We start from the raw sequence: 16,361 nt of genomic DNA, 5'->3' as shown, positions 1-16,361 counted from the left end.
CCACACTCCATAAATTGGATGTGGTGAATGAGAGTGTATTGTCCCAAAGAAAATTCACAGCTGAGGAATCTCAAAACTCAAGCCTTGCCTTTTCTACTTGCAAACATATATTTTTTTTAACCACACGGCACAGCCAGACTTATTTTTCTGCTGTGGACTGTTGCCTTTAGGGAGTTATGCGTGAGCAAGACTTTCCAGCTGCTGGTGGAGAAAGCTGAAGTCTGGCGTTAGCACACAATGGAATCTCACATCTGGAGGGCCAGCGGGCGCCAACTGGCTCGCTCACACCCACTCAGTGAAAAGGCCTTTTGTTACTTGTAGGCATGCGCATGAATATAGTATTTTCTGTATCTGCTAGGGGTCTTTGCTTTTCTGTACAGGAAGAGACTGGGGGATTGGGAAGTTCAAGAGCTGGACGGAAGAAACAAGCTAGCTCCGTCCCCCAGAGTTTAATAGAGGAGGCAGGACTTTATGAATCACCCAAGAGAGGCTGAAGTACAGCCACATTAGCACATTTGTTTCTCTCCCTGGCTCCAGCCTTCTCGTAAGACAAGCAGTGTTCCTCGCCATACATTTTTTTATGGAGACTCTTTTAATCTCAGAATGGGTGCCAGCCCTCCCTCCCACCCAAATCCTTTCCTTTATCCCTTAGAAGCTCCTTGACCCATTGATTTTGAGCAGCGTATATCTAATGTTTGAGGGATATAAGGACTGAAACAAATCTTGCCACTGACAATGTAGCCTTGGGATCCCTGTCGCTTAGTAAAAAAGGCATTATGTCAGACACAGAGGCATTAGATTTATATGTTAAAAGGGAGAGATATAATGTGATCGAAGTTCCTCGTAAAAGCAGCATTCCAAGAAGGCATGAGCTAATGAATCGATAGAGCCAGAAGAGCAAGGACAGGTCCTGTCTGGACATGGTATATTCAAAATCCTGCCCTGCATAACTATAGAGGGGTTAGCATTCAGTCTGGCTAAACAGAAGACTCTAGAAAGACAAGGAGTTGTCAAATAATAAGTACAAGCAGGCAAACCACATGGTGGTGGTATTCCAAAGAACTGGGACGAACAAACGCGGCGAGCACAAAAAGTAGTGCTGTTATAACCCACCCAAATCAAGCTTTCAGCCATTTCAAAGCACCAACACAGCTGTGAGGAGAACTGCAAACAGAGAGATGGCACTTGACAGAGAAAAGAAACTTCAGCCATCAGAAACTGGAGAGAGGAAAAGCCCCACTGACACAGATAGGTTGGCCAAGCCAGATAGCATTACCTCCAGATGAGAGGAACAGATGTGCTTCAGGAAGCTAGCCGCTGACTCTTTAATAAGAAAGAAGTAGCTCATTGTGGAAACTGTATGACTTTCTGGTTATCTTCCCTCCCACTGGCCTCCCTTCTGAGATCATCTGGATAAAAAGCGACTATTTCTCTTACTAAATTTGGTGCTCCCAGTTCCTTAAATAATGCCAACATAAGAGTTCAGAATCTAGAAATTCTCTTCCTCTTAAAAATATTCTTCAGGGGGGGAAAATCCAGGTTACCTCACATACTTTCCCAGGATTAGCTATATTTACGGTTCTTCTTCTTTTTTAAGTGCCAACACAAAACCCCAAATCAAGAGAAAATAAACTGCAATATTGAGGCAGGTAATTCGGAAATATCGCAAAATAGGTTTCTATTTCATACACAGGGATACAGATCCATGCCCCTTTTCTACCGACATCAGACAGTGCAAGATAACTTAAGTCAGCTTTTACAGTAAAATTTTTGCGTAATGAATATGAGCACAAAGAGAACACAGCATTTTCAGGGGGGAAAATATTGGACACCCATGGAAGCACTTTCAGGAGATAAGCAGTTCAGACAGACCTTATCTGACTACAGCGCCAAGGGCCATTGCTTATTGCTGGTTAATTTCAGCAGATTTTTCTGGGTAATTTATCTGAAGCGATAAGGAAAGCTCAAAGTTTTCCCAGCTCATCTCAAAGAACAATTTCTGCTGTGAACTTTGGGTGGCAAAAGGCACAACAAGAGAACTTATTCAGACAAGTAAGTGGGAGACATAATGCCCTTTCAATCCGCTTTCAGTGCACTTTGAAGGTGGATTTTACTGTGTGAACTGGCAAAATCCACTTGCAAATGATCATTAAGGTGCACTGAAAGTGGATTGAAAGTGCATTATTTGGACTGTGTGAAAGTGCCCTTCAACAAAAGCAACACAGCGTGCCCCCCCCCAGCGTGCCCCCCTGGGGGAGGGGGGAGGGGGGAGGGGGGAGGAGAGAGAGAGAGAGAGAGAGAGAGAGAGAGAGAGAGAGAGAGAGAGAGAGAGAGAGAGAGAGAGAGAGAGAGAGAGAGAGAGAGAGAGAGAGAGACACTCTGATCTGGAGAACCGGTTTTGATTCCCCACTCCTACATACGAAGCCTGCTGGGTGACCTTGGGCTAGTCACAGCTCTCTTGGAGCTCTCTCAGCCCCACCTACCTCACAAGGTGTCTGTTGTGGGGAGGGGAAGGGAAGGTGATTGTAAGCCGGTTTGAGTATCCCTTAAGTAGTAGAGAAAGTTAGCATATAAAAACCAACACTACTTCTTCTGAACACTACATGCTCAACTGGACCCTTCATCTCCCCAAAATGTGTCTAGTTAAGCATTTAAATCAGTGGTTCCCAACCTTTTTTTGACCAGGGACCACTAGGACTTTTTTGTTCGGTGCAGGGACCCCAAGGTTCAAAATAAAAATTCTGAGAATTTGAAAATAAACTTTAATCATAACTGTTAGTTAAACATTAAACTTAGAATAATATTTGAATATATATTTTTATAATAGAGAACTTTTAATTAAAAATATTAATTTATTATGGCTTTATAACTTTGTTTCGCGGACCTTAATTTAGTTCTCGCGGACCCCTGGGGGTCCACGGACCCCCGGTTGGGAACCAGTGATTTAAATAAACTCCAGAGTGTTCCTTATGGAACTGCTGAGCTCTTTTAAAGAAACCAAGCTACTTGGGGAGGTCTTAACAAAAGACAATCCACATAACCCCTGTCTTGGACTCTTCAAATTGGATTGAGTAGCTACAAGGGATTAGCAATGACTCGTTGTCCAGAGAGGTTGACACCCAAACTGATGGTAAACCCACACACCACAGTTTTTACTACTTAAATAACCAGTTACCTAGGGTTGCCATCTGCCAGGCAGTAGCAGGAGATCTCCTGCTAATTCAACTGATCTCCAGCCAATAGAGATCAGATCACCTGGAGAAAAATGGCCACTTTGGCAATTGAACTCTATGGCACTGAAATCCCTCCCCTCCCCAAAGCCTGCCTTCTTCAGGCTCCGCCCCCCAAATCTCCCGCTGGTTGCAAAGAGGAACCTGGCAACCGTACAGTTACCATTTGTCCCAGAATCAGGCCTACATGAGAAGTACCCAGTTACACAGGGGAGGAGAATAAATCCCTTTTTAAGGACTTTGTGTCCTCCTAGCTATGTTTAGAACTTTCAAGAAATAAAGCTCAAGCTGCATGTAGCTGGAAACCTAGTATTTCTGGATCATTGTGCTGGAGACAGTATGGGGAATGGAAGAAAAATCCTAATTTTAAATATATGTTGATGGAGTCTGAAATAGTTGAGTCTGAAAGGGGGAAAGATCTTGGAGTTGCAGAGGAAAGCTCAATGAAAATGTTGACCTACTGCGCAGCAGCCGTGAAAAAGACAAACTTCATGCTAGGAATTACTAGGAAAGGGACTGAAAACAAAACGGTCAAATACTACATTATATGGCTTGTCGAATAAACAAACTTTGAGTTGTATGTCAAACATGGCTCCAGTTTTCACTACTGCAACACTCTCCAAAAATAGCCACCGCCCCCTAGACAAATCTATATTGTACAGAACAGAATTTGCACTTGTGAAGGAAGTTAATAAAAAACCACTAAAATGTCACAGAGGTGGATCCCCAAGGCTCAGGTAATCCTTTGACATTTACAAGATCCTGGTTAGAAGGAACCTGCTTTTTGATTACCTTTTAAGCGATGCAGCAAGCAAACATTTCCTCCTGTGCCAATATGTTAACATGGGTTGGCCAGGTAAAGTGGCCCAACAAACGACCATCACTGCAAAAGTCAATACAATTTCAGGTATGTTGTACCTTTATTACACACACAAATAAAATGGGGTGCAAGTATGGACACATTGGCCAAGTTTGTTGTTCCACGGGGGTGATCCACACTACAACTAGCTTAACAGTCTTTCCTTCTCCTTGGGGGTACCCTAAAAAAGATGGTCAGGGAAGGGGAAGATTGCAATCTCTAATATCCTTAACCAAGACTACAGTCCCCAATATTTTTTTCCCTGAGAAGCTGTGACACACCGGTATAAAACCAAAATACATTTGTAGATCAACAAGTTACTAACTGGGGTTTTGTGCTTGATCACCAGCACACAGAAGGGAGAGAAAATGTTACGGAGCAACTTTTTCCAATGAGTTTAGTAAGGAGTCAAAAGCAGATCATTTAAATCCTGAAAGAAGAATGGAAATAGATTTCGCTGCTAAACTAGAATTATACCCATCTCCAGTTGCAAACGTTTTATATAACTCAAATGCAAGACATTATAAAACAAAAGCACAAAAACAACCTCTCAAGTAACCCAAAATTACACAAATCGAGGCAACAAGTAGCAAAGGAAATATTTTAAAACAATTTAACCCCAAACTGCTGAACTGGCTGTAAACTGGGAGGATCATTCAGTAAAGAACTTTCGTCAACTTCCTTAAAGACTGTTAAACAGGAACATTTACCAAGTTAATAATCAGTACACAAAGCAAACAGCTTTGACATTTAGTGAAGCCATGCCATGAGAAAGCTGCCACACACAAAAATATGTGAAGGGAAAGTATTTTTTAATAAGGCTGGCCATTGCATAATTTACACAAGGATGACGTATAAATAAGGTTGCCAACTGCCAGGTAGTAGCAGGAGATCTCCTGCTAGCTAATTCAACTGACCTCCAGCCGATAGAGATCAGATCGCCTGGAGAAAAATGGCAGCTTTGGCAATTGAACTCAATGGCATTGAAGTCCCTCCCCTCCCGAAACTCTGCCCTCTTCAGGCTCTACTCCCAAAATCTCCCGCCGGTGGTGAAGAGGGACCTGGCAACCCTACGTATAAAGGGATCTTAAATCTAAAAGTGATTCATATATACACACAAACAGAATTACACAGCTCCTTCCAACTGGTGTTTTTTGTTTTGTTTTTTTGCTATACCAAATTTTAATACAGTTACTTAAAAGGGTTATGTTTTGCAGCACTGGCGTATCACTTAATAAAAGCACACACATGAAGACATGAGGCACCCTTACACTGAATCAAACCATCGGTCTATCAAGGTTAGCACTGTGTACTCAGACCAACAGTGGCTCAAGCAGACATCTTTCACATTACCTACATGATCCTTTTAACTGGAGATGCCAGGGAGTGAACCTGGGACATGCTGCACGCTAAGCAGATGCTGTTCCACACCACAGCCCACACCGGATTGTGAAATATGCCCATTTATGACTTGTGCTAGACACAAAACCTCCGCCCATGTTTGCTCCGCTCCAAACAGCTGCCCGTACTTGAACTGCCTGTGCTTCAAACTGACATATTTGATTACAAGAATTACACATTTTTTTCAAAATGGACAAAAATATTAACAGGTGCACCCAGAAGTTGCACATGTAGAACATCTCTCCAAAAATGGAACCCATATGTTTTTTTTTTCTAAAATTAAATGTATGCCACTGTCATACACAAACATTCCAGTATATAAAAACAAAGCAGAAAAATGGTTAAGATTCCTGAGAGATTAGCAAGAGACACATCCCATTTAGAAGTTCACGCTTTCAAATCTAACCCATTCCCCGGGCGGCATGCACCTGGATTCACCCCCTCTGGGACTAGAACACCTCTCCAGCAGCTGAGACAGCCGCTGCGTAGAAACGGTTCTTTATACTGCTGACATCAACAGCTAATCCTGAGACAAAAGGAGGAAAACCATCAAGCCCTGCGAGGTTAAATTTAAGTCTCCTGACCAACAAAGCGAAGACGTTGCTTTTGCAATGTTGTGGAGCACGTTCCTTGCAGGGACTCCTCCTCGCCACTAGAGATGCTGTGCAAATCTTGAACATTACCTAAAATCATGAAGGCAAACACAAGACCCAGGTGAGTGCCAGCCATCTATATCCCAGTGACATGAACTATGCTGACTCAAAATTAAGTAGCCATCTTTCCCACATGGCACTGTTGAAGCGACTCAGAACCAACAGTTGCCCTGGATTTGGTGGGGCTCGGTCATGAATTATTTTAAGTAGATTGGGGGACACACTTCTAGAAAATGTGCCAGCATGGTGTAGTGGTTGGAGTGTTGGACTAGGATCTGTGAGACCCAGGTTCAAATCCCCACTTTGACATGGAAGTTCACTGGGTTACCTTGGGCCGATCACACACACAGCCTCATTTGCGAGGATAAAATGTCGTGAGGATAAAATGGGGGACAGGAGAACGATGTAAGCCGTTTGAGGTGACCTCTAGGGAGAAAGACAGGAGATAAACGAAGTAGAATAAATAAATATATAAATAAGACTGGAGGAGAGCTGTTTTGCAATAGGCAATTTTTTTTAATCCACCCCATCAGAAATGTGATTCAGAAGGCAGAGGAGAGGGTAAAGGTCTGGTCCAGGGGTATCCATCAACAAAGTCCTTCAGCTTCTTTCCTCACTTTGCTTTGCCTGTCAGGAGGGGTAAGAAGACTGGCCCTATTCAGAAGAGCTTTCAAAGGCTGTTCAGATTACCTTTGCGAGGCACGCAAATACGCCCAGCTGCTCAGAAAACAGGGTGCCTATTCAGAAGAGAGGCAAGATTCACTGCCACTATGGCATCAGCTAAAGACTGGCAGAAAATGACGGAGACTTCAAACAACTACTGATGATGGTTAAAGCAGCAAGGGCCAAAGCAGGACTGCGGCTGAACATCAAGACGACAAAAATAATGACTACTGGGGAATTACACAACTTTAAGGATAACAATGAAGAAATTGAAATTGCTCAAGGTTTTCTATTCCTTGGCTCCATAATCAAACAAAAGGGAGACTGCAGTCAAGAAATCTGAAGGAGATTGAGACTGGGAAGGGCAGCCATGAAGGAGCTAGAAAAGATCCTAAAGCGTAATAATGCATCGCTGGTGACCAAGATCAAGATAACTCATACTATATTATTCCCCATTACTATATGTGGGTGTGAAAGTTGGACAATGAAGAAAGCTGACAGGAAGAAAGTTGATTCCTTTGAAATGTGGTGTTGGAGGAGAGATTTATAGATACCGTGGACCACCAAAAAGACAAATAAGGGGGGGGGGTTAGATCAAATCAATCCTAAAGCCTCCCAAGAAGCTAAAATGATCAAACTGAGGCTATTGTACTTTGGTCACATCACGAGAAGACAAACTCACTGTAAAAGACAATAATGCTTGGCTCAGTTTGCAAATCCTGAGCAAGGCTGTGAACGATAGGATGATTTGAAGGTCATTAATTCATAGGGTTGCTGTAGGTTCGAAGCGACTTGATAGAACTTAACACACGAAGACTGATATTGCCAGCCTCTAAGAAAACTCATTCTATCTTCTTCAAGGGGGTTTCGGCTGTCAAGTCATATCTGACTTACACAACCCCGGGTGGGGTTTTCAAGGCAAGAGAAGTTCAGAGGTAGTTTGCCATTGCCTGCCTCTGCGTCATGCCCCTGGTATTCCTTGGAGGTCTCCCATCCAAACTGTTGCCAGGGTCGGGTTTGAGAGTGTGTGACTAGCCCAAGGTCACCCAGCAAGCTTCCATGGCACAGTGGGGATTCGAATCTGAACTCCCCAAAATGCAAAAGAAAGACTGCGCTGGTGGTCTAGAGGAGATTTGAGGCCTAGTTCACACATGCAGGGGGAATGAGGCGGCCCAGACCTCCAGTGATGGAATGGATGTATCACTTCATATTGCAGGCAGACAATCAAAAAGGACCGCATTTTACAACACTGCTGTTTAAGGTTCCCAGAAATGGAAAGCCAGCATAAAAAGCCAAAAGAAATCAGAGTCTGTCTTCTTGCCACCACATTTCCCTGCATGTGTGAACAGGCCAGAAGGGTGGTTAGACCTTTCAGAAGCCAAATGGGCAGCAGGTTTGCCATAAAACACTGCCACTAATTTTTGTTATTCGAGTGGTGCTAGAGAGTTGGGGGGGGGGGGAGTCAAAAGAGCCTTAATTTTTTCATCTTGCCTGCATGGTATTCTCATGCGAAAAGCTATGCGGCAATCCAGAAAGAGACATCTTTCCTTTTCATCAGTGCCAAGCCCCACAGTCTTGGAGCACATTGGTTGGGTAGTGGATACAGGAAAGCCATCTATGGTAGCACTAGTCACTGGGGACTCATGTAAACTGCAGGACAGGGACAGAACCTCCCATCTAAAGCCTTCTCCCCACTGTCAAATGCATGTCTTCAGTGTGCATGAAATATTACCTTTCAAATTCTTGACCATACAAATTATGTCATATACAGATTCAGACCATGGGTATGTCAACTGTCCCCTCAGCATGAATGGAGCTGCCTTATACAGAATCAGACCCTTGGTCCATTGAAGTCAGTATTGCCTACTCAGACCAGCAGTGGCTCTCCAGGGTCTCAGGCAGAGGTCTTTCACATCACCTACTTGCCTAGTCCCTTTAACTGGAGATGCCGGGGACTGAACCTGGTACCGTCTGCATGCCCACCAGATGCTCTACCACTGAGCCACAGCCCCTCCCCACCCAAATGAACACACACAAAGCTGCCTTATACTGAATCAGACCATTGGTCCATCAAGGTCAGTACTGTCTACTCTGATTGGCAGGGCTCTCCAGGGTCTCAGGGGCAGAGGTCCTTCACATCACCTACTTGCCTAGTCCCTTTAACTGGAGATGCCGGGGATTGAACCTGGGACCTTCTGCATGCCAAGCAGAGGCTCTACCACGGAGTCACAGCCCCTCCCATGGTAGCATGTTTACTACCATTGAACCCTTCCAATTACTGAAAATCATGGAGAGTTTTTCAATAATTCAGTCCTGTCAAGGGGCTACAAACATCTCTTCCAGATTAAGACCTGGCTGACATCATTCACCGATCTGTATTCTTGAGCACAGCCTATAATACACTCCCATATAAAAATTGCCCTTGAAGACATTTCACAAGACTAAACCTGACACACAAGTCCAGCTTTCACCTGCAGCCAAACTTTTGCCAATCTGTGACAAGATTCCCAAGGAATAATGTTACATGCACCACATGGAAAGATCTTGGAGCATGTGCCTCAGAGCCATACCACCACAAGGGTTTACAACCATGCCTCATGCTGCCAGCCAAGAGAAGACTAAATGCCAAGAAGGGCCAAGTGAGACCTAGCTGCTCAGCCACAATCTCTTGCTCACTTGCCTCTCTGGTGCAACATCCACCCACCGATGCACAATTTAGTATTCGATTGCATTTTTAAATATAAATAACACACGCAGGATAGATGCTTTGACCATACAGAATTTATCTCCCACTCTTTGAACAATTAAATTCCCTGCACCCACACATGGAGGGTACATAATACAAGAGATAAGCAACGGGCAAAACAAGGAGGCATTCAGGAGAAACCACAGGGGAGAGGAAATTCCCCCCTCCTCATTCTTACCACCCCCAGCTTCCCCCTCCCTATCACCAGCTCAAGCTCCCCCCACCCATTGCCCACCTCTGGCTTGCCTCTGCCCACTTGCCCCCTCACTACATTTGCTTGCCTCCCTCTGCCCACCTGCTCCCTCCTCCTTGTCACACCAACTCTGGCTGGCCTTCCCCTGCTCAACAATCCCCACTTCCACTGATGCCAGCATCCCCTCCTCAGCCTCTCCTGGTACCCACAACTGCCACCACCATGTTTCCACATCTCCTTTTGGGTTGCTATGGCAACCTAAAATACCACCCAAGCTTTGGCCAGGGTTTTTTTTTTTTTTAAGCAATCTGTCTAAGTATGTGCAGATGTCACAACTAACTTTTCGGCAGGCTCTAGCTCAGGTTTAGCTGCAGAACTCTATGGCATACTTGCAGCTAGCCCTGTTATGCAGGTTTGCCAATGCATATTCAGGCCAGCCCTAGACTCTCAGATTCCAGGATGGCACCTGGTGCTGGAACACTTTGTTCTGGTATTAGGATCTGTTCCCTCTTTCATCAGACAGAACAGAGAGGCAAATAATAAAAGCCAGCAAGACTTACATATTTTAATAGTTTCGATGCCCACCTCCTTTCCCAAAATGTCTAGAAATGATGTTTTGTGCTACAGGGCTCTGAGAATCATCTCTATGAATAGCTTCCATGAATTATACCTTGTGCCAGAGGTCCATGTGTCTTGTTTCTGTCTGTTTGAGCTACACTTGAACAGCCAGATGGAACTCCCTGCCCCAAGATGTGGTGATGGCTGCCAAATTGGAAGGCTTTCAGAGGGGAGTGGACATGTTCACAGAGGAGAGGGCTATTCATGGCTACTAGTCAAAATTGATGCTAGTCATGATGCATACCTATTCTCTCCAGGATCGGAGGAGCATGCCTGTTATCTTGGGTGCTGTGGAACACAGGCAGGACAATGCTGCTGCAGCCATCTTGTTTGTGGGCTTCCTAGAGGCACCTGGTTGGCCACTGTGTGAACAGACTGCTGGACTTGGTGGGCCTTGGTCTGATCCAGCATGGCTTTTCTTATGTTCTTATGTTCATTTACAGCACTAATATATACTTAAGAGATTGTTTTTGGCTCCCTTCAGAGAAGAAAGACATTTTGCACATTCCAGATGTGCTTCATCTTTCAGTCCATTGTCACACACACACCCCAAAAAAAACCTTGGTTTGTTTCAGAGGAGTCTTAGGCATTAAAATTTTAGTAGCCTAGAGAAACATTCTGCACCAAAATTTCCTTTAAAGATAACTGGTCTGGTGTTTTGGAAGAGGGAAAAGCAAGTCAAACATCTGGCACAAATTACTGACATCAGCTTTCTTCACTGTTCCTTCCATAACGGAACCACATAAATATTTTTGGGAGGCAAGGCCATCCTTCCAGGCTGCCGTTCATAGTGGACTAGCAGCAAACTGGGGGGGAGAAACCAGGAGTCAGATGTGCAAAGTTTTGATGCTATGGCAGCTTATGCAACGAATAAGGCTGTTATCACACTGAAGTTTGCAGAGTCTGCTACCTCCTTGCTGACAACGTAGGCATGAGCAGGAAGGAAAAACCCAGTCAAGATGGTTAACACACCCGTTCTCTTGAAAAGAAGTCGGAAATTTTTAAAACGCAAACATTCCCCACCCCAAGAAACCACTGGGGCGAAATCAAGTTTCCGCCACATGTCAAGAGCCACTAGATTTATACACAAAGGCCTTCGGAGAACCAGACAAGCGTTCAAGTAATTTCCTTCTTGCGTCAGCTCAGCTGAAATTCCAAACTCGAGGCGCTCCTCCATTTTTAATGTTTCAACAAGTCCTCGGGGCTCAGAGCTGGAGCTGGCCTAGCATCTGCTCCAGAGTTAAGTCTGCTGAGTTTGCCCCACAAGTAGGGAAAGAAGGCATAATAACCAATGGCACAACCAAGCCCAGGGCGCGGCAGATGCCAATTCCAGACGGGTGGGACTTCAAAGAGACGCCTCCGGGAGAACACATGCCCAAGAGGAGTGCAACTTTCCGAAGCCAGATGTGCATGTGCCAAAATCCCCCCCACTCCACCCAAAAAGGAACCATATGCTCCCTCCCCTCTCAAAGTTTTTTTTTAATAATTTTTTTTTATTTTCCTTCATTTAATATATCCATAAAAACATTATAATAACAGTAATAAAGGGAAAACCAAATAATATTCTAATTTAACAATCAAATGACTTCCCCCTCTCCCGTCTAAAATTAAAATTATACAATCTTTTGCTAACGGAACTAATCCCAATATGATTTTAATTAATCTGTTCTGGTCATGTCCAACATTATAAAATCAATGCCCAACATAAAAATTAATACAAAGCACGAATAAGGGATTAGATCAATGAGTATCCTTTAAATGATCCCGTTAAAAAAAATGATTTTCACGGTACCTTCTCCAAGCCTCCCTCTCCCCTCTCCAAGTTTAGATTGCAATACCGTTGCCTCTTTTCTCAAGAGGGGATCAGCGTACCGAGGACCCCACCCCATTAGAGAGAAACCCCCCACCCCACCCCAGATCCCAATGGGGCGGTTTCTCACCGTGTTGTAGAGCAGGGCATCGGACTCCCCCGGTTCCGACAGCTCGCTCAGCTTCCGATCCCACTGGAGAAGGTTCTGCTCCACACCTTCCAGGGTCTCCATGGCCAATGACATGGAGGGGGACCCCTGGTCCGGGAGGAGGAAATCTACACCCGGGGGGGGGCACCCTCGACACAGGCTACGGAACTACAGGGCTATTCCATCAGGCAACCCCCTCGGCTCTTTACTCTCCTGGTTCCTTACTCTCTCCACGTTTACTACTCCCCCCCCCCAAAAAAAAGGGGATAAGACAAAAGTTCGTAAAGTTGGACGCTCCCAAGGCCAGGGTTCCCCAGTCTCCTGCAGGGCGCTTTCAGACGTGCAACCGGACCCGGAGAAGTTGCTAGGACGAAGCCCCGCAGCCCTTCCAAGCGGAGACTGGCACCAGCCGCTATTTCCCCTGCCCCCCAAAGTTGATCTCCTCCGCCTCCGACCCAAGGACTGCAAGGAGGTTTCCGTCCACTCAAAAGCCAGCAACTGACCGCCCCCCCCTTCCCATTCCGCTGGCTCTTCCCACGCCTCCCCAGCTGTGGCAGGGAGGCGGGGAATCCCAGCGACGTCACCCGCAGGGAAGCCCCCCTCTCTCTCCCCGCTGAGCTTCGCCTCCGGCCAATGGGCTTCGGCGAGCGGCGTTCGGCGAGCCGGGCCGGACGGGAGCGGCACCCGCGGCGGCCAATGGCTTAGCGACAAGAATACAGCCGTGGCCGAAGCCCCGCCTCCTTCCCCCAGGAGCAAAATCAAAACAGACGTTTGGGGAAGAGCAGGGCCGCTTGTGCAGGGGAGGGTTTGACTTTGGATTTGCCGTTCTCTGGATACACATTTTCCCCATCCTGCAATGCCTGAAATCATTATATGCCAGTGGTTCCCAACCTTTTTTTGACCAGGGACCACTAGGACTTTTTTGTTCGGTGCAGGGACCCCAAGGTTCAAAATAAAAATTCCGAGAATTTGAAAATAAACTTTAATCATAACTGTTAGTTAAACATTAAACTTAGAATAATATTTGAATATATATTTTATAATAGAGAACTTTTAGTTGAAAATATTAATTTATTATGGGTTTATAACTTTGTTTTGCGGACTTTAATTTAGTTCTCACGGACCCCTGGTTGGGAAGCAGTGTTATATGCTATGGGAAATGTATTGGAAATGTATTCTTTGATTTGAAATATACTCTTGGTACTCAATAAAGTATATCCGCACTCCTGAACACGCCACACTCAGTATATCAGAGGCGGCTAGTAAAGTTACACCAAGCACTTGCGTATGTTACAGGCCTCAAGTATAAGAGGCCCACTGTTGCTCCTTAGTTAGAATCTATAGATGGCCTTAGTATGCTTGCATAAGCTGGTTTTCCAGAGATGAGAACCAGCTAGGAACCCTCTTAGTTAGTTGGTTCTTGTAGGTTATCCGGGCTGTGTAACCGTGGTCTTGGTAAGCTGCCAGGGTCCAAGGTAAGAAGAACTGCAGTAATTTAGGATCAAATAGAGAAGCACCTGGGAATATGGGTCTTCACTGCTCATTAGTGAGAATGAGATCACCATTTCTATGTAACGCCTCCGAATCTCTAATAGGGTATTCAAATCCTTAAATATCTATTATTGGTTCTATGTATCGACGCCATGTATTCCGTCTTTTGTACCTCCCATTACCAAAGATTATATCCGTGCTTGCACTCCTTTGATGTTTGCGTGAATTGTCCTGCGCATTTGGGCAATTTTCACCCGGTGTGTATATTGGGCCTAATAAACAAATTGCTTTGGACTATCAACCTCCTGCTGTGTTATTGTCATTGGGAATTGATACAATAATATGGGCATATCAATCCGAATTCTCAAAATTAAAAAAAATAATCGCCCATGCAGAGTTTTGAAAATTCGGATTGGAAAAAAGTGCATCTAAAGAGCAGCAAATCTAAGGTAAAACTACCCATGCATAAATGGCCAATGAAAGAGAGAAAGAGGGGACTTAGTCCAAGCAAATGGCTGTTTTGTTTTGCTTATCCCCTTAGGGTGCTTATGCCCTTAGGGCTGTTTAGCTTGGAAATAAGGCGGTTAAGGAGAGACATGATAGAGGTCTATAAAATTATGCATAATTATGGAGAGAGGGGACAGGGAGAAGCTTTTCACCCTCTCTCATAATACCAGAACGTGGGGTCGACTGCTGAAGCTGGAGGGTGAGAGATTCCAAACAGATAAAAGGAAATATTTCTTCACATAATGCATAGTTAAATTGTGGAACTCCCTGCTCCAGGATGAGTGATGGCTGCCAACTTGGAAGGTCTTTAAGAAAGGGAGTGGACACATTCATGGAGGAGAGGAGTATTCATGGCTACTAGCAAAAAATGGATACCAGTCATGATGCATATGTATTCTCTCCAGGATCAGAGGAGCATGCCTATTATCTTAGGTGCTGTGGAACACAGGCAGGATGGTGCTGCTGCAGTTGTCTTGTTTGTGGGCTTCCTAGAGGCACCTGGTTGGCCACTGTGTGAACAGACTGCTGGACCTGACGGGCCTTGGTCTGATCCAGCAGGGCTTTTCTTATGTTCCCTTCCCTGCAACTTCCGACTTTCGGTGTCCAATTCTCATTCCAGGTGGATTCAGTGGGGAAGTGAGACCAAAGTCTGCCTTGCTTTAGCAAGCAAAACCGCCATAAACTGATGAGGAAGAAGGATCTGTTTCTCCGATAGAGGCTGCAGAACCAATCTTACGTCATTTGCCCAAGACTGAGAGGCAGCGTAGCACACTGGTTAGCACCTAGGGACTTGGATGCCCTGTCCTTTTGATTATTTATTTAAAACCAGGCAGTCCTGCCTTGCAGCAATCTTTCGAGACGGCTTACAATTATCTTTAAAAAGAAAAGAAGACCGCAACGTCCTTTCTGGTTGGTCCTGAAACTGCAGGACAGCTGGGAGTGTGAAGCCTACTAATCTACATCTCAGAGATAGGGTGAAATCTGATCTGTCGTAAGAATTCTGTTCCAAGTACATGGCAAAAAATGTTCCATCTGTAGTCAGTCTTTAACAGAAACAAACAATGCCCCCCTATCCCTTAACTGGTGGAAGACAAATGATTGTGGGGTAAATGAATAGAGAAAAGAAGAAGAGTTGGTTTTTATATGCCGACTTTCTCTACCTCTTAAGGAAGACTCCAACCAGCTTACAATCACCTTCCCTTCCCCTCCCCACAACAGACACCCTGTGAGGTAGGTAAGGCTGAGAGAGTGTGACTAGCCCATGGTAACCCAGATGGCTTTGTGTGTAGGAGTGGGGAAACAAATCAGTTCACCAGATTAGCCTCCGCCGCTCATGTGGAGGAGTGAGGAATCAAACCCAGTTCTCCAGATCAGACTCCACCGCTCCAAACCACCGCTCTGAACCACTACACCACGCTGGCTCTCCACCATGTGTAAAGCTCCACCGTGTGTAAAGGTGGAGGGGGAAGGCTGGGGGGCAGTCATCCTTGGCATAAGAAGTGGGGTGTTTGAAGCATGTCTCTGTTTTCATTTGTGAACTGTTGGAGAGCAGAGTATCTGTGGAACATTCTCTAAGCCAGCAATTCAATCTATTGCATACGTATTAGGAACTAAGGCCCACTCATTTACTTCTGAGCAAATGTGCATTGGCTCTGGCTGCATGAATCCCTCCATTTTCCAGTGCCTTTGAGGGTCCTTTCTTTGGGGAAAAAAAATAAAATCACATCCTTTCCAATTGGACTAGTGACTGAAATAAAATCCCTTTCAAATGACTTGCTGTCTGACAAATCCTGTGGAGCAAGTCACAAAATGCTGCAGCCGAAAGAAGAGAGCTTTAAACACTGCTGGAAATGTAAGCAGTGTTTGCTTTGAAATCCTACAGCACAAATAAAATCCCCTTCAATTGAAAATGCGGCATCTCTCTGTGCGTCTGGAAATGTTTAATGAACATAAAGGGGACTCAGAGTTCACAAAGCTTTGCCCAAGATCAGAGAAGAGGTCATCTCCTCGGCATCAATTTGGGAATATGCTCTTATCTTCCC

General features: G+C 45.0%; 1 protein-coding gene across 1 annotated transcript in view; it reads right to left on the bottom strand.

Moving 5' to 3' along the window:
- Nucleotides 1–12,405, bottom strand: part of CREB3L2 (cAMP responsive element binding protein 3 like 2) — a 92,086-nt gene extending 79,681 nt beyond the window's left edge. The window contains exon 1 of the mRNA XM_056847060.1: nucleotides 12,304–12,405. Coding sequence (XP_056703038.1) covers nucleotides 12,304–12,405 — 102 coding nt within the window. The remainder of the gene's footprint in view (nucleotides 1–12,303) is intronic.
- Between the last annotated feature and the right edge of the window lie 3,956 nt (nucleotides 12,406–16,361).

The sequence above is a fragment of the Euleptes europaea genome, chromosome 3 (assembly GCF_029931775.1).
Source record: "Euleptes europaea isolate rEulEur1 chromosome 3, rEulEur1.hap1, whole genome shotgun sequence".
In the NCBI taxonomy this organism is placed as follows: domain Eukaryota; kingdom Metazoa; phylum Chordata; class Lepidosauria; order Squamata; family Sphaerodactylidae; genus Euleptes; species Euleptes europaea.
The sequence above is the reverse complement of the archived record's forward strand: the minus strand, read 5'-3'. Positions and strand labels throughout refer to the sequence as shown.